The following is a 21,869-nucleotide window of genomic DNA, read 5'->3' on the forward strand; positions in this document are numbered from 1 at the left end:
AGTTATTGACAACTATTGATAAAATTATTGATAACTATTGATATTGACGACTATTGATAAAGCTATTGACAACTATTGATAAAATTATTGATAACTATTAGTAAAGTTATTGATAAATATTGATGATTAATTTGTAATATTTGGAGTTAAATTTATCAAATTTTCTTGTTGATTATGTCCCCCTCCCTCACGTTTTTTTTTTAAATTCTTGTCTAGAGCCGAGGTCTTCACTTTCGTCACACAGATAATATCAATCATTGGTTGAGAGCCATGGAGGAAATTGGTTTGCCAACTGTAAGTGAACAATCCGTTTATCACTATATGTTTTGTTGGAGAGTGATGGAAAAGACGGTGGAACTAGATTTAAATTAATCCCGGGTTTCATAAAGGAATAATACTAAACTGAACAGACAAATATTGGGAACCACAAAGGACAAACTATTCGTCCTACTGATGTTCACAGAAAGGGCACTGTTTTCTTTTATGACCAGCCAAAATAATATTCAAGAAATCTGCCCTTCAGAATAAGAAAGAAATTTTGGCTTGGAATCTTAAACAAACTTAGCTTTTGCAGTTGATAAAACAGCCAATCAGAATGTTCACAATTGATGTTTTACATTAAAACAACTGACATTTTTTTTTTTTTTTTTTCTAAATTGATTTTCAAATTCATGGATGTTGTCCCCTTTTGTCAAAGTGATTTCCAATGGTGCTCAGCCGACTGATACATTTGGATAAAATAACCGTTAGAACGTTTTGGTTGGCTGTTTCATATGTTAGACCAGCGGTTCTCAACCTTTTATGCTCGGCGACCCCTTTTTACAACATCAGTATTTCTTTTTTCTCTTCTTTGGGTTTAGATATTTTATCCAGAGACGACAGATATCTATGATAGGAAAAATATGCCTCGTGCTGTCTACTGTGTCCATGCTCTAAGGTAAGTAACAGGACTTTCAAACTGTTGTTGTAGAGAGTTCTAGTCTCATTTAAACCTGTTTCTTTACTGTCGATTTTGTGGTATCGGTAGTTATAATTCAAATTCTTTCTATCACCTGCATATTTTGTTACAGTTAAAATAATTTCTATCCCCAGTCTATTCCTTTTTAAGCTGGGCCTGGCACCACAGATACAAGATTTATATGGGAAAATAAAATTTACAGGTAGGAAATTAGTTAAAACATTAAAAGATTCTTTATGGAGAACCCTAGGCCATTCAAACTGTATGATATCATTGCTGGCATTGTCTTTGTTACAATATCGGTCACTAACCTATATATGTCTCCCCAGAGGAAGAAATCAGTGCAATGAGAAAGGAGCTTGATAAATATGGTATCCAGATGCCAGCATTTAGTAAAATTGGAGGTATATTAGCCAATGAAGTAAGTCTAGTCACAACAGCAATGATGTAAATCAGGCATGTCAAATGTGTAGGCCAAGGCCCTCCTGGCCCATTTTTGTGCAGAAAATACTGTTGTTCTGTTCAACTACTCTGATAATATGGATTTTCTCTCAGTTACTGCTTGCTATTTTTTGTCTACAGTATATGTATTCTGTTAGTTGTGAGTCCCACACAGATTGTAAAACAGTACAAATTGAAAGCTATTAGCTAATTATTGAAAGTTTAAAGCAAATAAAAAAAAATAGATCTTACCATGTGGGCCCCAAAATGACATTTAATGGCTCTTGAATTTGACATGCCTGATGTAGATAAAATAGCATAACACTCAGTACGAAGACATGTACTTACAAAGCCTCATCATAAGTCATGCAGGAGTGCTATGTTATTATTGACATTAACTTCTTGTTGTCATTGTTGTCCATTTGAAGGATTTCTTTGTCTTTTTTTTGTACTTTGCTATGCTATATTATCTTTTTTAAATATTGAATGTCAAAAAACCCCCCAAAGAAATGATTATCAAGTTCCGAAAGGAAAAGAAATATATTGAAATTGTTTCATTGAAACAGTTCAAACTTTTTAAGTACCTGGGAACTCTGTTAGATGATAACTTGTATTTCACTGCAATGCAGATTACAACAACACAAAAAAAAAAGAACAACAAAGATTAAGGCTACTAAGAAAACTGTCCATCTTTTAATGTTAGCTAAAAAAAAACCTTGTTACTGTTTAACCATGCTCGCATCGGCAGTGTTGTTTGCTCTGATAATGCATTGTTATGTGTAACGCACAACTTTAAAACAAATTTCCATCCATCCATCCATCCCAGTGGCGCTACAGCCCATGGAGTGCTCTGGCCTGCTTCAACTCATCCTTCCATTCAGATCTCTCCTGGGCCTTTCGTCTCCACACTCTAACCCCAAGCTGTTGCAGATCTGCTTCCACATGGGAAGCGTGGTCGAGAGGCTAAGTGCGCTTAAACTTGGCTTGTCTTGGCTACCTAGAAGGGGGCTCGAGGTTCGACACCCGACTCTGGCAGAGTTGCATTTACTGAGCGCCTAAAGGCAGCACGGAAAACCAACTCCTAGATACCCCCTCCCCCCCACTGGTCCACAAATGAGATTGGACCAAAGCGCTCTGAGCATGCTATAAGCATGAAAGTAGCGCTATATAAAAAGCTATAATTATTATTATTATCATCAATCCTAAAACAAATTTACTCAAGGATAATAAAGATTGCCTATGATAATATTATCTATTCAAAATTTAAAATATTTTATTTCTGGAATATTATTATTTGACAGGTTGAGTAGATTTTGCATTTTTTCTCTTACTTATCACATAGCTTTGTGTAGATCTGAATGAAATTTAACTATGGAATTTTGGTTTGTTTCAGTTAACAGTGGATGATGCAGCACGTAAGTTTTTTTGTCTGTTTAAAAAACTCCATCCATCCATCCCTGCTTTCAATTAGAACGTGACCCATTTCTTTAGTTCTACTGGTACATATATGAATATTTGAGATGTATTGCTGTTTGTCTTTATGTTACTTGAAGCAAAAGCTATTGGCTTTATTTCATAGTTGGTGCGAATGCTCTTTTCTTATCCCAGTATAAGGGTCCCCAATGAAATGATGTCTTTTGGGAGCTTTTCTAGGGTGCTTACATTGATTCTTTAATATCTTCTTTTTTTTTATTGACTGGTTGTCAACATTTATAAAGATGTTAATTTTTTCCTCTGTATACATTGAACATATTCTTTTATTCTTTGGTTTGAATCAAATCAACTAATAAAGTAGAAAGTGAGGCGTATGTATGTATGTATGTTATGAATAGAAATCAAAGCCGCTTGACCAATCTTGATAAAACTTGTCAGAAATTTCCCTTGGGTGCTAACTTAGATCTTAGTGTATGTATTGTAGCTTTAAAAAAAACTTAAGACCCTCAAAAAAAAAAAAAAAGTTGACAGACTCTATTAAAGCTATAGTATTTTATGGATCTAGGCTTTGTTACAATGTTGACATGAGAAAAGATCGAAAGGATTTAGATCTATATCTACTTTTAAGAAGTGCACTTTGCACATATAGTTTTTTACTTTGACACATGAAAATACAAAATATAGTCTATTGATTTCATTATTTAATAAAATTAACCTTCAAATTTGTGTTTCAAAAGCATTTTTACATAAATTCGTTCCATATATCTGCAAATTCAGTACGTCCTGACTTACTTATAATACCATTCATTTAACAAATCGGGTAAATCCGTTTTAATTGTACTTTATATCCTATTCATGTATCGCTCCTTTCGTTTTTAATAGATATGAATGTATCGTCTTCGGGTAAACCCATTTTCGCTAAACTAATTTTATTTTCGTAGCGAAAGAGAAAAACTTGAAAGAGTCATTAGCTAAGTTTAACATACATCTAAATCCAATCAACTAGATTAGTAAACATAAACTAGGACCCGCAGGCCGCGGGTAATGTCAGGCTAGTTACTTAATAAATGAAATCTGTTACCATTAATGTGTTATTTCCAATGTAAAAAATAATATAGTCTTTAGTTTTCACAATGTATTAATATTTACATCTAATTGCTTGACGTATAGCAATGCCCACTCTGTACATTTGGTATTCTTCTATTTGTTGGATTAGTGCTCCTGATTTATATTGTCTTAGAATATTTATAAGTTTCTATCATTGCCAGGCATAGGTCAGATTCCTTTAGTATCAGGCTAACTATTTGTTAGCGAATTAGCTTTCAAAATAGTCTTGATTTCTTGAATTTATCAGTTCAGGATATTTCATTTCCCAGGAACCATCATACTAGAAAGTCATTCCCCTTTTTGCTATCTAGGTAGTCTAAAGCAGATCTTTGGGATCTTCACATATTGTTTTTTTTTAATAGAAAATTTCTCAAAGAATATCTTTGTACCTTTCACTTTTGCTAAAATAGATACCTATTTAAAAAAATAAATCCAACCAATGAGATGCCAATTTGTGTTTTCTAGTTCATGCTGCAATCATTGCTATCAATGAAGCTATTGACCAACAGGTGGCATCCGATACGTACACAAAGTTGCAGAACCCATCGGCCATGTTGATCAACTTAGACTCAGCCAGTCAAGAAGAATATCAGGAAGCTCTGTACGCAGCCAAAGCTATTAAAGCTGAAAATGCTCGGAACAAAGTAAGTGACTTGAGAGTAAGAACTTTCTTGTTTCTGATCCAGTGATTAAGTGTTCAGGCTGTAAGCTAAGTTAAAAATGTTAGATCTAGTGTTTTTACTCAAAATATTAGATCTAGTGGTTCAGGCTGTAAGCTAAGTTAAAAATGTTAGATCTAGTGTTTTTACTCAAAATATTACATCTAGTGGTTCAGGCTGTAAGCTAAGTTAAAAATGTTAGATCTAGTGTTTTTACTCCAAATATTAGATCTGGTGTTTTTACTCAAGTATGAAGGTTCAAAAAAAAAAAGATAAAGCAACATACTAAAATATTAGTAAACTGTGCAGTGATTTTATTTCATTATTTGTGCTTGACAATACTACACTATATTAATAATATCTCTAGAACCATCATCTACCTTATTAACTTTTCTGTTAAAATTTAATTTAAACCTGTTGTGTAAAACTATACATCTTCTTCCTCATTAACTTTTTTTTTTTAAAACCTGTTGAGTAAAATTTACTAAGACATTGCTGAAAGTTTGCAAGTCTAGAAAAAATCTCTTTACTTTAAGTATGAATTCATCTGAAGGTTTTATCTAATCTATCAGCTAGCACTGAGTCAATCATGTTTTCAGTTCAATCTCTTTACTGTGAGCATGAATTCATCTGAAGGTTTTAGCTAATCTATCAGCTAGCACTGAGTCAATCATGTTTTCAGTTTTCATACTGCCCATAAAGTTGAACTCTCCAAAGACAAAAGTGTGGGTGGAACAACACTTAGTCATGTTTAACACTTAGATATTTTTTTTAACACTTTGATGTGTTCAACACTTAGATGTGTTTAACACTTAGATATGTTTAACACTTTGATGTGTTTAACACTTAGATGTGTTTAACACTTAGATATGTTTAACACTTAGATGTGTTTAACACTTAGATGTGTTTAACACTTAGATATGTTTAACACTTAGATATGTTTAACACTGATGTGTTTAACACTTAGATATGTTTAACACTGATGTGTTTAACAGATATTTTTAACACTGATGTGTTTAACACTTAGATATGTTTAACACTTAGATGTGTTTAACACTTAGATGTGTTTAACACTTAGATGTGTTTAACACTTTGATATGTTTAACACTTTCATATGTTTAACACTTTGATATGTTTAACACTTTCATATGTTTAACACTTTGATGTGTTTAACACTTTCATATGTTTAACACTTTGATATGTTTAACACTTAGATGTGTTTAACACTTTGATGTGTTTAACACTTAGATATTTTTAACCCTTAGATATGTTCAACACTTCTTTGATATGCACCACAAATTGATATGTTGTGCTTGGTTTATGAGTAATTTCATTTTGAACTAGCTCCACATCATGTATCTTTAAGTCTATCCATTACTCCCAGAGTATTGACCCAGAGAGTACCTATGAAGTAGATGCTTATGATGAACTGTTGACGCAGGCAGAGATACAAGGCAACATCAGTAAAGTGAATAGTAAGTTTTATATGTCAGTGACACAAGAAACTTGTTAGCTTCAGTCTATTCAGTAGAAACAAGTTATCATGAAATACTAACCAGCTTTGTCTGTGACCTTGTTTCAGCCAATCAAGCATTAAACAAGATTCACTTAGCCCTTCTTAGTAATGACAAATCAGCTTTGTTGGCAGCTCTACAGTCTCCTGCTCTGGGGATCAAAAATGTTCAGCCAGATAATATTGACTTTTACTTTGACAAACTGGCACAAATAAGGATGGATAAATCAGAGGTATTTGTGGCCAAATTGTAATGTTGATTGATGATATTGTCATTCATTTCTTGTACAGTAGAGCTCAGAAAAATCTGTCTAATGTAGGCTGAAATGTGTCCACGTTTGTGAAAATGTCAAGACTATGTGGTTATTGTATATATATTGTATATATTTCTTCCTTGAGAGAACTAGAGAGAATTTACTGCCAAAGTCCTAAAACTAAGGAAAAGTTTCTTATGAAAACATAAAGCCTTTAATACTTAGAAATAAAAACAGGGTGTACTGGAATTTAACTGATAAGAAGACCTCAGAAAAAATACTTTATGAAGGCATAAAGCTGTCAATAAGAAAATTAACAGCAAATATATTATTGCTCTGTCATAGTGTGGTAGAGTTATCTGGACTGCTGGATTATCAGGTGATGATTTTTTGGGCTCTACTATAACATTATGCCAGTTAGAAAAGTTAAAATATTTTCTTTCCAAATAAGACTCTCATTTCAACTTTTGTCTGTCTGTAGGGTGTGGAAGCTGATATCACATTAAGTAAAGAAGAAGTGCAGGCAGCTGTCAATGAATCAAACCTTGAGGCTGATGTGGAGTACCAAAGTAAGTCAGAAAATCAAAGCTCAAAGCATTGTCAGGATAATCAGATTTCTGAACATATTTTTTGTTTTAGAACAGCTCTCTTAGTGAACATACATACTTATATTTCTGAACATATTTTTTGTTTTAGAACAGCTCTCTTAGTGAACATACATACTTATATTTCTAAACATATTTTTTTAGAACAGCTTTCTTGGTAAACATACATACTTATATTTCTGAACATATTCTTTAGGAGTCCAGACAGCTCTCTTAGTGAACATACATACTTATATTTCTGAACATATTCTTTAGGAGTCCAGACAGCTCTCTTAGTGAACATACATACTTATAATTCTGAACATATTTTTTAGGAGTCCAGACAGCTCTTTTAGTGAACATACATACTTATATTTCTGAACATATTTTTTAGGAGTCCAGACAGCTCTCTTAGTGAACAAAGCTTTAAATGAGGGAAATGCTGATTTGTTGATGAAAGCTTTGCAAAATCCTGCTGTCAAACTGACCACTGTCCATTCTGAGGCTTCCCAGTTGTACCTGGAGGAACTTAAAAATATGAAGGATGAGAAAGGTGCAGACCTGGAATTGGATGAAATTGACCCTGCATTATTAGGTAACTCTTTCAGTTTTGGTCATGGAAGAAGAAAGTTGCCAACTTTCAAATGTTGTTTCCATTAAAATTTAAAAACAGTGATGCCAACTTGCTTCGTTTTCTAGTTTTGAATGCTAAAGATCTGTATGAAATTTTGCCATTGTTTGTCTTCCAGTGATACTGGCAGTTGTAGCCATCAACAAAGCTATAGATGTTGGCCACCCTCAAGCAACATTCAATGCTTTACTTAACCCCGCGGCTCACATCACAGATCTAGATGAGCACAATGACGAAAAATATCAGGCCAGTCTGGCAACTCAAAAATCAAATAAAGCAGACGTGAGTGTTTCATTTTTTTTATTGATTCTATAAATATATTTTACTTTCAAAACAGTTTCAAATTTTTATCTTAAAAAATATTTATTAGGTGTATGCTACTAAAACGAAAATTGTTTTTGTTATCAATTCTTCAGCAAGCTAATCCATACCTAACCCATGCCGAAATAGTGGCCAGTATTGTTAGTGTCCATGATCAGGTCCATGAAGAACATGAAAGTAGGTCACATGATTTTCTTTGCTTAGCTTACAGTTTTGTTTAGTGTGATCAAGTTTATAGATAAATTCTATCAGCACCAATCTCAGTGTATGCTTTATTCCAGGAATACTGGCCATCTCTCTGATCAATGAGGCTATTGACAAGGGAGATGAGAATGAGACGGTGCGAGTACTTCAGCTCCCTGCTGCCAAACTCAGAGACATTCACGATGAGGAAGCATTCCACTATCAAGTTCTCTTGGCTAGACAGAAAGACAAAAAAGCCGAGGTCAGCCGATGTAGATTTTATAATAATTTAGCTTTCAGCTTTAACAGAGAGAAAAAAAAAAGAATTAGGGTTAGAGTTTCGGGGGGGGGGGGCATGGAGCTTGAGTTAGTGTCTGGGAGCCAGAAACGTGATTGATTGTTACCATCAAACACAGTTCTCTACACTTTCTTTTTTCTGTCCTCTGATACTGTCTTGTATATGTCTGTCCTCTGATACTGTCTTGTATATGTCTGTCCTCTGATCATCATCATCATCATCAAACTCCATTTGAGTGAGGGCTTGAGAGGTGTAAGGGAACTCTGGGGTTGAGTTCTTTACTACATACACATGGGTCGATAATCTAGGGTATGATTCTCACATGCAGACCTTAACATGCGTTAATATTACAAAGTATCACTCAACGAAGGAGTATAAAATTTGAATTTATTTACAGTCAACAGCAAGTACACATATAATAATTGAATACATAGTCATTAATAACTAAGATACTAAAACGTGCCCAGCTGACATACTACAGGGCGCTTAGACTAGATTTCATTGAACCAAAGGCTATCAATGCCATACGTAATATACCCACAAATAGTCAGTTCTGATACATAACAATGAATAGAAATATAAGTTATGTGACATCTCCTTACACTAGGCACAAACTGGTAAATACAACACAAGCACCCTACTCAGACCAGGTCAGCTCTCCAACTGCTAGACTGACCGCTAGAAACCTAATTGTCCCCCCTTGAAAATCCTGTGATAAAACAATCCACACACCAACCAATAAAATAAACAAACACACACACAATCTCACATCTTACACACCCACGCTCTTGACAAGAGGCTCAAATCCTCTCTTGCAAAAGCCCTGGACAGAAACCCTGCTGTCTTGCGTAGTGCATAAATGTTGCCATACAGGTCGAGAATTTTTGGTTTCCCAGACCTGACGAGATGGAGATCAGCAAGTCTGGGGCAGTCAAACAGGATATGAGGCACGGTTTCCTCTTCTTCCCCGCAGAGGGGGCACCGTGAATCAAAATTTGGCCATAGCCGTGAGAAATATGAGCCAACAGGACAATGGCCTGTCCTGCACTGTGCTATAATAGCTTGCTCAGGCCTGGACAGCCTCCACCACGGGGAAGTGCAGTCAGGGCGTGTCATGCGCTCCCAGACTCCACGGGCTTTTGGGACTTGTCTCAGCGCTCAAACCACTTTTTTGTTTCTGTTTTTTGAATTATAGCCAGAGCATGATGAAAACTTACAGCCTGTTCAGTGGGTGGAATTTGCCCTCCCTGATGGGCCAAGGAGTCTGCAATAGTGTTGCCAGTCACACCTATGTGATTCGGTACCCACTGCATTATTACAGGGGTGCCTAAGCGTTGTTTTATGTTGTGTGAAGCCATGATGACAGTGTCGATATTGGAGGGCTGTGGTCCGGGGCTTTGCAAAGCCTGTAGTACAGATTTTGAGTCAGTGACCACAACAATCTGTGTTGCCCTCAAATGTGCCTCGCAGAGTTGAGAGTCAATGACTTTTAAGGCTTCACAGACTGCCATGGTCTCCGCATCGAAACTGCAAACATTACCACATGGTCCAAAGATTTTGACTGAGTGAGAGCCAAGAAAGTTGATGTAGGCTCCATAGTCTGCTCTTCCAGAATCTATCGATGCCGACCCATCAGTATATGCAAAAATAGCACTGGGCTTGAAGGTATTAATGGTCTCCAATGCTAGAATTTGAAGGTTGTTAGATGAACGACTTAGCTTAGTGGCATTAGGGTCTACTAATTTCCTTTCCTCTGATAGTGTCTTGTATGTCAGTTCTCTGATAGTGTCTTGTATATGTCTGTCCTCTGATAGTGTCTTGTATATGTCTGTCCTCTGATAGTGTCTTGTATATGTCTGTCCTCTGATAGTGTCTTGTATATGTCAGTCCTCTGATAGTGTCTTGTATATATGTCAGTCCTCTGATAGTGTCTTGTATATGTCTGTCCTCTGATAGTGTCTTGTATATGTCTGTCCTCTGATTGTATATTTCAGTCCAGTCAAGATGAAGCAGCTGTTTTGTGGTTGGATGAAATACAATCTTGTGTGGACAAAGGAAACTCTAACACATTAGAGGGACTCAGAGGTGTGTGTTCAATTTGTTGTTTGTAGAAACTTTTAGACCGATTCAAATAGAAAATTTAAATTATCCCATTACATGATTTTAACAGGAAGTTTCATTGAACTATTTCTATACTTTTTTTTTTAAATTAGTATCTCAGGGGGTTGCTGCTGTCAACAAAGCTCTTCAAGATGGTGATAACCTTCTGGCAGCCTTGACCTCTCCTGAGCTTAACATTCATTCTGTGACTGGAGAATGTATTGATGGCTATCAGCAGGCTCTTTTGGAAGCTGTCGAAAAGTCTTCACAACAAGGTGTGTCATGGAGTTACTCCTCTTTTCCTATGGCCTTTTAGGTTGCCCTTGGCAATCCATCTTGTCTAGTTCTTGGTGATGTCCCTATAGTTTGTCTCTTTTAAAATCTGCCTAAGCTGCAGATCTTTACTATTAGATATAATGATGGTGTGTTAAAAATAGATTTATTTGATTGGTTCAGGGGAAACAGGAAGTGGCTGGATGATGAACAGAGTTAGGGATGGATCCAAGTTTTTCTACAATGTCCACACTGGTCAGCATGCCTGGACAAGGGGAGACACCATCATCAAGGACTACTCTTTGTTGACTAGAGAAGAATTGCAGGTATTTGAATTACTTTAAATTTCTTGTCGATATTTCATGGATTCAAAAAAGTTTACAATTTATTTCTATACCCACATAAATATTCCATCTCATATCCCCTGTAGCGTGTTGTGTCTGAGGTAACGGCCAAACATGACAGAGAAATGCTGTTCAAAGCCAATGAGGGACTCATCACTAAGATCCAGGCCAACATGAGAGGCCACTTGGCCCGCAAGGCATACAAGGAGAGGGTCAACTTCATGAAGAAACAATTACCCGCCATAATCAAGATTCAGGTCAGTTTGGTGTCTCTAGTGTGTTCGTTTATTGTTTCCAGCCGACGAGTTCCTCTCGATAAAGATTGATTTCTGTTTTTCTTTTTCAGGCTTGCTGGCGAGGTGCCAAACAACGCCACAAGTACAAAGATCGTTTGAATTACATCAAAGACAACACAGATTCAGTCATACTTGTAAGTCAACTTTTCAGTTGGTAAAAATGTATTAGAACTGTAGTAGAGGAACTAAGTGTAATGAGATGTAGGTAGGAACTTAGTAGAGGAACTAAAGTGCAATGAGAACTTAGTAGAGGAACTAAAGTGTAATGAGATGTAGGTAGGAACTTAGTAGAGGAACTAAGTGTAATGAGATGTAGGTAGGAACTTAGTAGAGGAACTAAGTGTAATGAGATGTAGGTAGGAACTTAGTAGAGGAACTAAAGTGTAATGAGATGTAGGTAGGAACTTAGTAGAGGAGCTAAAGTGTAATGAGATGTAGGTAGGAACTTAGTAGAGGAACTTAAGTGTTATGTTATGTAGGAACTTAATTGAAAATTTTTTATAGAGTTGTTTAGAAACTTAGTCAAAGAACTTTAGTCTAGATCTGTTTAGGAACTTAGAACTTAGTTGAAAAACTATATAATGAAATATAAATAAATAAGTAATTATAAATGAAGAACCAAAAGTATTGAGGTGCTGTAAGGAAATATAGTCCAAGAACTTTAGTGTAAATGTTTATTGGAGCTAATGAGAAAACACTAACGATATCTCTGTTCATTATCTCTGCAGCTCCAGTCTTATGTCAGAATGTGGCGTGCCAGAAAAGCTTATCAGGACAGATTACAGTATTTCAAACAAAATGTAAGTACTAAATGAAATGTGTAAATTATTTTAGTTTTTTATTTTTCAGTCTCAAAAAATCTATTTATTGAAAATTCCTTATTTGTGTATAGGAAGATGCCATAATTAAAATTCAAGCTTTCTTCCGGTCCAATCTGGCAAGACAAGATTATAAAGCATTAAGTAAGTAGGCTTCCTTTTTTTTAGCAACTTCGAACTAAAAATAATTTAATATGAAATATTTCATTGTCATAGCTTAGTGAAAACTGAAGAATTTATAACAAAATTGACACAATTTTCAAGAGAGGCTTAAATGAAGTATAGATCTGAGCATTTTGTGAACTCAGTAAACTTTTGATATAGTTTAAGAATTTAATGCATTAAAAACATTATATACTCTTTTTGTAGCTACTGACAAGAACCCATCTCTGGCTGTTGTCAGGAAGTTTGTTCACTTGCTAGATGCCAGTGACAATGATTATACAGAGGAGTTAGGTTTGTAGCTTGACCTTTACTCAATATTGGATTGATAATGCTGCTAATGATTGAGTGGTGATAATGTTGCTAATGATTGCTTGGTGATAATGCTGCTAATGATTGAGTGGTGAGATAATGTTGCTAATGATTGATTGATGATAATGCTGCTAATGATTGAGTGGTGATAATGTTGCTAATGATTGCTTGATGATAATGTTGCAAATGTTTGAGTGGTGAGATAATGTTGCTAATGATTGCTTGGTGATAATGCTGCTAATGATTGAGTGGTGAGATAATGTTGCTAATGATTGATTGATGATAATGCTGCTAATGATTGAGTGGTGATAATGTTGCTAATGATTGAGTGGTGATAATGTTGCTAATGATTGAGAGGTGATAATGTTGCTAATGATTGATTAATATTGATTGGTAGATGACAATTTTGCTGTGTATTCAAGTCTCTCGTATTTATGTTTACATTTAGAACTTCAAAAACTTCGTCAGCAAGTTGTTGCCGAGATTAGATCCAACCAGCAGCTGGAACAAGATTTAGATCAAATGGACATTAAAATTGGCCTCTTGATCAAGAATAGAATTACTCTGCAGGTACTAGAACTAGAGATAAATCAACATTATGTACAGATATTTCTGTTCCAATACAATATAAACTAACCTTTAATATAGATTTCATTACAAGAACTTGAAGATAGTATAAAAGTACTTAGTCATTTGGACATATCGATTTTAGATATTATTATTATTTGTTGCCCATAGAAATGACATGTTTAGAATTACCCAATATGTTAATACTGCCTGTAGAACTAATTAGTTTAGAACTGCTGTAGAAGTAGCTAGTTTAGAAATACTGTTAGAATTAATTAGTTTAGAATTGCCTGGTAGAACTAATTAGTTTAGAGCTGCTGTAGATCTAGTTAGTTTAGAAATACTATCTTATCTTATATAATACAGATGTTACTTCAAAAAAGAAGATGAAATACTGTTAGAATTAACTAGTTTAGAATTGCCTGGTAGAACTAATTAGTTTAGAGCTGCTGTAGATCTAGTTAGTTTAGAAATACTGTTAGAATTAACTAGTTTAGAATTGCCTGGTAGAACTAATTAGTTTAGAGCTGCTGTAGATCTAGTTAGTTTAGAAATACTGTTAAAATTAATTAGTTTAGAATTGCCTGGTAGAACTAATTAGTTTAGAGCTGCTGTAGATCTAGTTAGTTTAGTATAGCCTGGTAGAATTACATTTTTAGTTTAGACCAAGATTAACTTTTCCTATACATTGCTTCAGGATGTAGTCACTCACAATAAAAAGTTAGCCAAGCGTGGCGAGGAGAGTGCTCGTGGAGGGGGCCTGAAAGCCTTGAGTAAAGAAAATCACGAACGTTTGGAAAAATACCAACACTTGTTCTACTTGCTGCAGACGTCTCCCAATTATCTGGCCAAACTTATCTTTGAGATGCCCCACATCCGTACCACAAAGTTTATGGAAGCTGTTATCTACTCCCTTTTCAACTATGGTGCCAACCAGCGAGAGGAATACCTGCTGACCAAATTATTCCAGAAAGCTCTAGAAGAAGAGATCAAGTAAGTGTTCTTTAATATGAATACAATTTGTTGGTTCCAAGTGAATGAAAAGGTTGCCATCCTCAGTTGTGACGTTTAGATCATTCCCTATGTTACTTTTGTCCAAATTTTATAATTGGTTTGAAGACCTGAATGTAGTGTACCGTTAGTAAAAATAATGTTGACCTTGTTAGGTTTTTCCACTCAACTCTTGAATTTTTTTTTCTTTTTTTGATCTCTGGACTTTTCTTATTTTATAAATTACATGCATTCCTTAAAAAGGAGATATTATAAACCCTATGTGCATCTATGTGTTCATTTAGGTGTGTGTTTTAATTAGAGACTTCAATTCTGCCAAGTATTTTTCTTAATCACCAATACTCATTAAGTGCCAATAGTAGTCTTCTCATTGCCTGTAACTTCCTTAAACTCATTATCAAATAATAAAAAAACAATAATAGGTCATGTCTAGCCCAATATCAGAAATATTTCTCACTTAGTACACCTAGACTATTATTTTTTTTATTTACTGACAATCATAAAAAAAAATTTAATTCATTATGTCCTATGATTATGATTGAGTTACTTCAAAAAGTTTGATTTGAAAAAAAAAATTTCATCTGGCTTTCTAGTTGACCTAATAATTTTATGCTGGATCTTGGAAACTCATTTTATTTCTTTCTTTTGATGCTTTTAACATTTGAACTTTCATGTTGAAATGCAGCGAGACACACTAGACCACTATGGCTAGGAGCATTTTATCCATGTGGACATATATATTTATTGCTGCCCTAATAAGTTACTATCTATGATAAAATACACTCAGCTTAAAAATATGAAAACAAAATTCCTTTCAGCAGAGTGATCTCTCTTTTAAATGTGATTGTATTGCTCTAAGTAAAACAAATAATAGAAGAAAGAAGTTTGATGATATAAAGACCATCAGTTCAGTGTCCTATGTAGTCTCTGTTGAACTGTACATCTGTTCAACTAAAAGTGAGAAACGCACTAGAAAATCTCAGACTGTTCTGGGATAAACTATTGGAGAAAAAAAAGAAGCTAGTCAATAGAAAGTAAGAAATTGACCAGTGAGAAGGTGACATTGACCATCTACTAGTGAGATTGTAAAATTGACCATTTACCAATGAGATTCAAGAAAACATAAACTAGAACAAATACCAAAATACAAAAAGAGCAGTGTGATTTATAACAAATAATAATAATAATAATAATTTTATTTATAAAGCGCTGTTAACAAACAAAATGTAGGCTCAAGGCGCTGTAACAACATTACTAACAAAAACACGACAGCTATAATGACAATTAATCTAAAAAAGTTTTAAACAGATAGGTCTTAATGTTCTTCTTAAAAAGTGGTGTAGCATGTTGTCTGTCTGAGATCAATGGGGAGTGAGTGCCAAACCTTTGGTCCGTGAACTGAAAAAGCACGCAGACCGTAGCTTATATTCCAATTTGATTAAAGTAACACCTTTAATAAAATCACTAAACCTAGAGACAACTTCAGGACGAAAGAATAAAAAGTAAAGTAGCTTTAATACATAAAACACTAAACCATAATTGACTAATATTAAAACAAAACCTAATGAAATACTCAGAAAGATTAAAAAATAAGGGCACATTTCTTATTCCATATGCTAGAACAGATTTGTACAAGTGCTCCTCCTTTTTTACTGTCATTAGAGAATGGAATGGGTTGCCTGAATCAGCCATGAAAACCAACAAATTAGCAGAGTTTAAATCATTGATTAACATGCATGACTACATTGACTCATGAGATGCGTTGGACCTAATTATCTTCTTTTTTGAAGTAACGTCAGTAATCTATAAGATAAGAGAATGTAAAATTGACCATCTTCTAATGAGAATGTGAAACTGAACTAATTTCTTCTACTGAGAAACTGGTTTGGTCAACAGTGAAAGAGAGAAAAAAAAATAGAGGAGAAAGTGAGAGAGAGGTAAAAAGAGAGAGGCTTTGTGACCTCATACAGAAAAGAAAAAGTTTTTTTAAAACATTATCTTGTTCAATCAGCTTTATTTTGAGCCCCTACGGCTGAATGAAAACACAATCAGGGTGGCAGAAAGATCTATTTACAAACAAAAAAGAAACTATAACTTATATCCATAATGTATGACCCATCAAAATAGTGCCAAAGAAAAAAAAATCAAAGAAATCAAAGAAACAAAAATAGGACCAATAGTTATTGTTATTTTTTATTCATTTATCAGCAATTATTTCATAGAATGCAAAATATAAATACACTAACATAATAGAACACAAACGTAATTGCTGCCGGGTCAAGGATGTATGCGCTCTGGACTGTGGTTCAGGTGTCTCCAAGGTCCCAGGTTTGAACCCTGCCTGCTGTCACTCTCCTTCATCCTGCAGTAGGTTTGGGCTAGGATGTAGATTATCTTCAGAATCTGAAGGATCTTCAGAAACATGTCAAACATACACATTTTTTAATTTACAAAAAACCCAAAGAAATTAAACAGGAAAACCTTGCAAGCTGAACCACAATTAGTAGAACTAGGGACACTCAGCTCCAGCTTTTCACATTCTGGCTATATTCAGTTGTGTCTGGATATCATTACAGAATAGTTGGCCAAATAGGCAAAAGTATACTTGAATGCCTGCATTTATATTAATTTGTCTAAAGTAGATGAGGTTAAATTAATGGCTATTTGTGTAAATGTGTTGACATACGTTTTTATCAAAAATATTTGATTTCTTTGATTTATATCTATCCATCCATCCCAGTGGCGCTACAGCCCATGGAGGGCTTTGGCCTGCTTCAACACATCCTTCCATTCAGATCTCTCCTGGGCCTTTCGTTATATCTAGTTCGAATAAAATATTGTGCTTTAAGTGGGGACTATGCACAAACCTGTATTATTACAAAGACAATAGTAATAAGTCTGGTTATTATAAATGCGTATGCGCTTCACCATGTTTAATATTAATAGAAATGTAAGCTTTAAGTACTAAATTATACTTTTTTGAGCTTTCAATTATACATGAGTTAATAAAGGGTGTGATTCCACGCTGCAATACAACACACTCTGTGCATTATGGGTGTAGCTGCATCACGTCCTTGTGTAACCGCTTCTGTTTCATTGGCTTACTTTTCTATTCTCAAACAGCTAGTTATTCAGTTTCCGATTAAATGTTAATGAAAACTTAAGGGCATAAGTACATTTAGATACTTGTTTTATTATTGAGTCCTAACAATGGTATACCTGGTTTGTATTGTCTGACTCAAGCAACTGACACATTCTGTTGAAACTAAATCTTGTATTTGTATTTCTGTCCTTGCATTTCTAACAGACGAATGTAAGTACAGCATGTCTCCACCAGGTGATGGCTACACATCATTTTTTGTTCTATGTTTTAATCTATATCTATATATATATCTGGAGACCTAACCCAATCATTGATATTATTATACACAGATTGTATATATCACTGACCCTTGCATATATATTCAGTCAAAATTGTTTTTATTTCAAATTTAAATTGTATATTTTAAATGTCACTTGTTCTTCAATCTCTTGTTTTTATTTAGTCATGAATTAATATACTATGTACTTACTTTCTTGTGTGTGTGTGCGCGTATGTTGTTTGAAGGGGTAGTTGTGTTACCATGTAGGTCAGCATGCGGAAGTAGATGTCATCAGAAAATTTTGGTTGACATTTGATTTTGTGTTGAGCATGTTTCTATTTATAGTTTTCTTGATGAACAAGGGAGATGGGGAGGGGCGGAAGTAGGTAGGCGGGGCCTATGGGACCAGTTCAACTCCATTTTGTCACAAGCTGAAACTGTTCTCACGATTCACGATAAATTACTGTTTATATGATCACCAAGTATTCTTGAAACTTGGACATATTCTAGAAAGTAATGATCACCAAGTATTCTTGAAACTTGGACATATTCTAGAAAGTAATGATTACAATCTCTATCCAGGATTTAATCAAATTAACCCCAACCTAGATGTGTATATACAGATACACACAAACAATGGAACCAATTGAATACCACATAGTTGACCTCATTGCGTAACATTTGAATCTCCGAATTACTTACTATTAAAAGATGTCCTCCAATTCTTCATTTAGTGAGAGCTCATCAGCTCTTAGACTTGTATTGACATTAGTAGACACAGATCACACATAGAAATGTAAAAAGTACAAAAAAAAACCAATTTCCATATGTTACTAACACACACTTACATTACAGTTATATAAATATATATATATTCACAATTTTGTGTATAGAAATTTCAAATAGAATTAACCTTGTTGACTTAGTTTGTTTTTTTACCAATGATATTAGAGATTATTTAAATGTTTGTAGAATAATTCTGATCATTAATTTTTTTTACATTAAAACTTGCATTATCTATCAACATTTGATTGGTTACGTCTGCTGCTTGAATAATGTTCCTTCAATGTTTTCTCTGCCAGCTCCAAGGTTGATAAAATGACTGACATTGTCACTGGGAATCCACTGGTAGTTAAAATGATAGTTGGCTTCAACAGGTCAGTACACATTCATGACTTTGATTAGTGGCATGCTCAACTTTTAGTTTCTGTTAACATAATTGTATATTTCAATCTTTTGATTCAGAAGAAGACAAAAAAAAAATGGTTAAAAGGTCACCGTGGCCGTTATACAGTCAACTAATATATTCATCAATATCAACCAAAACTGGCTGCACTTAGGAACACTCTAAAAATTTGCAAATTTAAAATCAGTATTTGCTGAGATTTAGAATCCATGGGCTTTCCACTAAGCTAGCTTTGTTTCAGAATTCATGGGCTATTCCACTAAGCTTGCTTTGTTTCAGAATCCATGGACTATTCCACTGAGCTAGCTTTGTTTCAGAATCCATGGACTATTCCACTAAGCTAGCTTTGTTTCAGAATCCATGGACTATTCCACTAAGCTAGCTTTGTTTCAGAATCCATGGACTATTCCACTAAGCTAGCTTTGTTTCAGAATCCATGGGCTTTCCACTAAGCTAGCTTTGTTTCAGAATCCATGGGCTATTCCACTAAGCTTGCTTTGTTTCAGAATCCATGGACTATTCCACTGAGCTAGCTTTGTTTCAGAATCCATGGACTATTCCACTAAACTAGCTTTGTTTCAGAGTCCAAGGACTATTCCACTAAACTAGCTTTGTTTCAGAATACATGGACTATTCCACTAAGCTACCTTCTTTTCTGAATCTTCTTATCTTTGTATGTTGAAAGATTTAGTTTATGAACTAATATTCTAACATTGCATGATGTTTTTGTTCCAAAACTGTCATTCAAATTTAAATATTGAAATGGAATGTTCTATAGATCAATAAAAACATTTTAACCTGAACTGTAATCTTTCTTGTCTCAGAAATCAACGAGGTCAGAATGCCTTGAAAGAAATGTTGAATCCTATCATCACTCGTGTAATAGAAGACAGAAATTTGCGTATCAACACTAACCCTGTGGAAGTTTATAAAGCCTGGGTAAACCAGACAGAGTCAAGTACTGGACAAGCTAGGTCAGACTTGAGCAGAATTGTTTGCATGTCCTCATTCTAAGTCTCGGAATAACAATCTAACTCTATGTAGTATTCATGGTTAGGAAAAATGTATGAATGCTATCCCATGATACTTCACAGTGAGCTCCCATACGATGTGTCTACAGAGCAAGCTCTGACTCATGAGGAGGTCAGAGTTCAGATAGAGGAGACTATCAAACGCCTGCAGGACATCACTGACCTATTTTTAAACAAAATATTGACATCATTAGACAGCATTCCGTAAGTTTCAGATGGTATTCAGCCAGTTCTCTCTGATTGGTTAACTCTTTCTCTCCGTAATTATTTACCACATTCTGGTGGAATCAACGTTGGTATCGTCAGTTAGGAGAGAAAGAGTTAATATTGCAAGGATTAGTTGGTTCTGTAGTTCACAACATATTGTTGGTTAGATCTTCTCTCTATTTAGTTGTCCTATTATATAATTGTAATGTATGAGTTTGTCAGGTGGGGGTTACCATTTACTTAACTAGGGGTAGATATACTTGCATTGATTTCCCGGGTCCCCACAACCCCAAACCAAAACAGTATAAACCAAAACAAAGAGTACTAGCATATAAAACTATGACTTGCTAAACATCAAATAAATGTCATTCAACACAAACAATATTTAATAATAGCGCGATAAGTTAACATGCATTAGTTAACAACAAGAGCATAAGTTTAGCAATTTAATGAACGAATAAAGTATTATGATATGAATGATGAAGTCTCAATGGTATTTACAAAAGCAAGTACACATAATCAAAATTATTTACAATAGATATAACACACCTTAAGCTCGGTGCCACAATTCGATCAGGGCTGGCGAAGCCCACAACCCAATGCCATGGATGTAAGGACCACACCTAAACAAATCAGGCTTGACTACAACAGAGTCCCAAGCCTGCGTCCCTAACCAAGAAAAATATGCATTCCTTGAGACCGCCATTCACAAGATTATATTACTAACGATTTTAAAACTACAATGATAAGAATAAAGCAAAATAAACTAACTTACCCATCACTGGGGAAGAAACGAACAACAGAGCAACTGCTAACCAGCAAAAACAAACAGAGCAATGATATCAACATAGCGCATGATTAGGAACTAGCGCACAAACCATTATGGTGCATGAAAGAAAACATCAAGCAAGAAGCAACTCTAGATGCGCATGACAGAGTTGTCCAATTATGTAATAGTAATGTATGATTTAAAGGGCAAAGTTATAAGAGAATATCACTTTCCTACCATTACATGACAATAATAATGTGAATGTGTTGCCTTGCAGCTATGGCATGAGATACATGGCCAAAGTCATGAGGGAGTGCTTGATGAAGAAATTCCCAGATGCTGCGGAAAAAGATGTTCTGAAGGTAAGCAGTGTCTCTTAGAGAGTTGCTTGTAAGACAATATACTTGTTTGATTTCTTAGTTGATAGGCTCGACTTGCTCATAATGACATTTTGCCTAGTTCTCAATGACATTTTGCCTATTTTCAAACTACTCTTTGTGTTTTTGTTTCTCCCCAGATTGTAGGTAACTTGTTGTACTACAGATACATCAATTCTGCCATTGTGGCACCAGATGCCTTCGACATTGTCAATGTGGGGGCAGAGAAAGCTCTGACTAACGACCAGAGGAGAAACCTGGGCTCCATTGCCAAGATTCTCCAGTTTGCAGCTTCTAATAAAGGGGTTGGTTCATCTTTTAATTAGTAATGACACCTAGATATATCAAGCTATTGTGTTTAATTACTGAAGACATTTATGTATATCAAGTTATGGGGTTTAAAACAACAAATCCTTTTAGTGGTTTGTTCGGTAATCTTATCTTATATAATACAGACGTTACTTCAAAAAAGAAGATGATTACGTCCTACGCGTCATGCATTCAGTCATGCATATTAACCAATGACTTAAAATTCTGCCAAGTCACTGGTTTTCCTGGCTAGCTCAGGCAACCCATTCCATGCTCTAATAGCGCTAGGGAAGAAGGAGTATTTGTACACATTTGTCCTAGCATATGGGACGAGGAATGTGCCTGTAAGTTAGAATTAAGGG

General features: G+C 34.9%; 1 protein-coding gene across 6 annotated transcripts in view; it reads left to right on the forward strand.

Annotated features, from left to right (window-relative positions):
• The window catches only part of LOC106051019 (ras GTPase-activating-like protein IQGAP1), a 52,228-nt gene that overhangs the window by 21,592 nt on the left and 8,767 nt on the right, over positions 1–21,869 (forward strand). For all 6 annotated transcript variants that reach the window (XM_056042796.1, XM_056042442.1, XM_056042645.1 and 3 more), the window contains exons 5-32: positions 217–294; positions 861–937; positions 1,093–1,160; positions 1,288–1,379; positions 2,793–2,814; positions 4,406–4,584; positions 5,984–6,074; positions 6,182–6,345; positions 6,848–6,935; positions 7,345–7,545; positions 7,700–7,863; positions 7,998–8,079; positions 8,184–8,347; positions 10,378–10,468; positions 10,597–10,758; positions 10,940–11,082; positions 11,187–11,357; positions 11,447–11,530; positions 12,125–12,196; positions 12,289–12,358; positions 12,584–12,670; positions 13,137–13,258; positions 13,953–14,248; positions 18,711–18,785; positions 19,639–19,788; positions 19,909–20,049; positions 21,099–21,183; positions 21,339–21,503. In XM_056042796.1, the coding sequence (XP_055898771.1) occupies positions 217–294; positions 861–937; positions 1,093–1,160; positions 1,288–1,379; positions 2,793–2,814; positions 4,406–4,584; positions 5,984–6,074; positions 6,182–6,345; positions 6,848–6,935; positions 7,345–7,545; positions 7,700–7,863; positions 7,998–8,079; positions 8,184–8,347; positions 10,378–10,468; positions 10,597–10,758; positions 10,940–11,082; positions 11,187–11,357; positions 11,447–11,530; positions 12,125–12,196; positions 12,289–12,358; positions 12,584–12,670; positions 13,137–13,258; positions 13,953–14,248; positions 18,711–18,785; positions 19,639–19,788; positions 19,909–20,049; positions 21,099–21,183; positions 21,339–21,503 (3,384 nt within the window). The remainder of the gene's footprint in view (positions 1–216; positions 295–860; positions 938–1,092; positions 1,161–1,287; positions 1,380–2,792; positions 2,815–4,405; positions 4,585–5,983; positions 6,075–6,181; positions 6,346–6,847; positions 6,936–7,344; positions 7,546–7,699; positions 7,864–7,997; positions 8,080–8,183; positions 8,348–10,377; positions 10,469–10,596; positions 10,759–10,939; positions 11,083–11,186; positions 11,358–11,446; positions 11,531–12,124; positions 12,197–12,288; positions 12,359–12,583; positions 12,671–13,136; positions 13,259–13,952; positions 14,249–18,710; positions 18,786–19,638; positions 19,789–19,908; positions 20,050–21,098; positions 21,184–21,338; positions 21,504–21,869) is intronic.

This window comes from Biomphalaria glabrata, chromosome 1, assembly GCF_947242115.1.
Source record: "Biomphalaria glabrata chromosome 1, xgBioGlab47.1, whole genome shotgun sequence".
NCBI lineage: Eukaryota > Metazoa > Mollusca > Gastropoda > Planorbidae > Biomphalaria > Biomphalaria glabrata.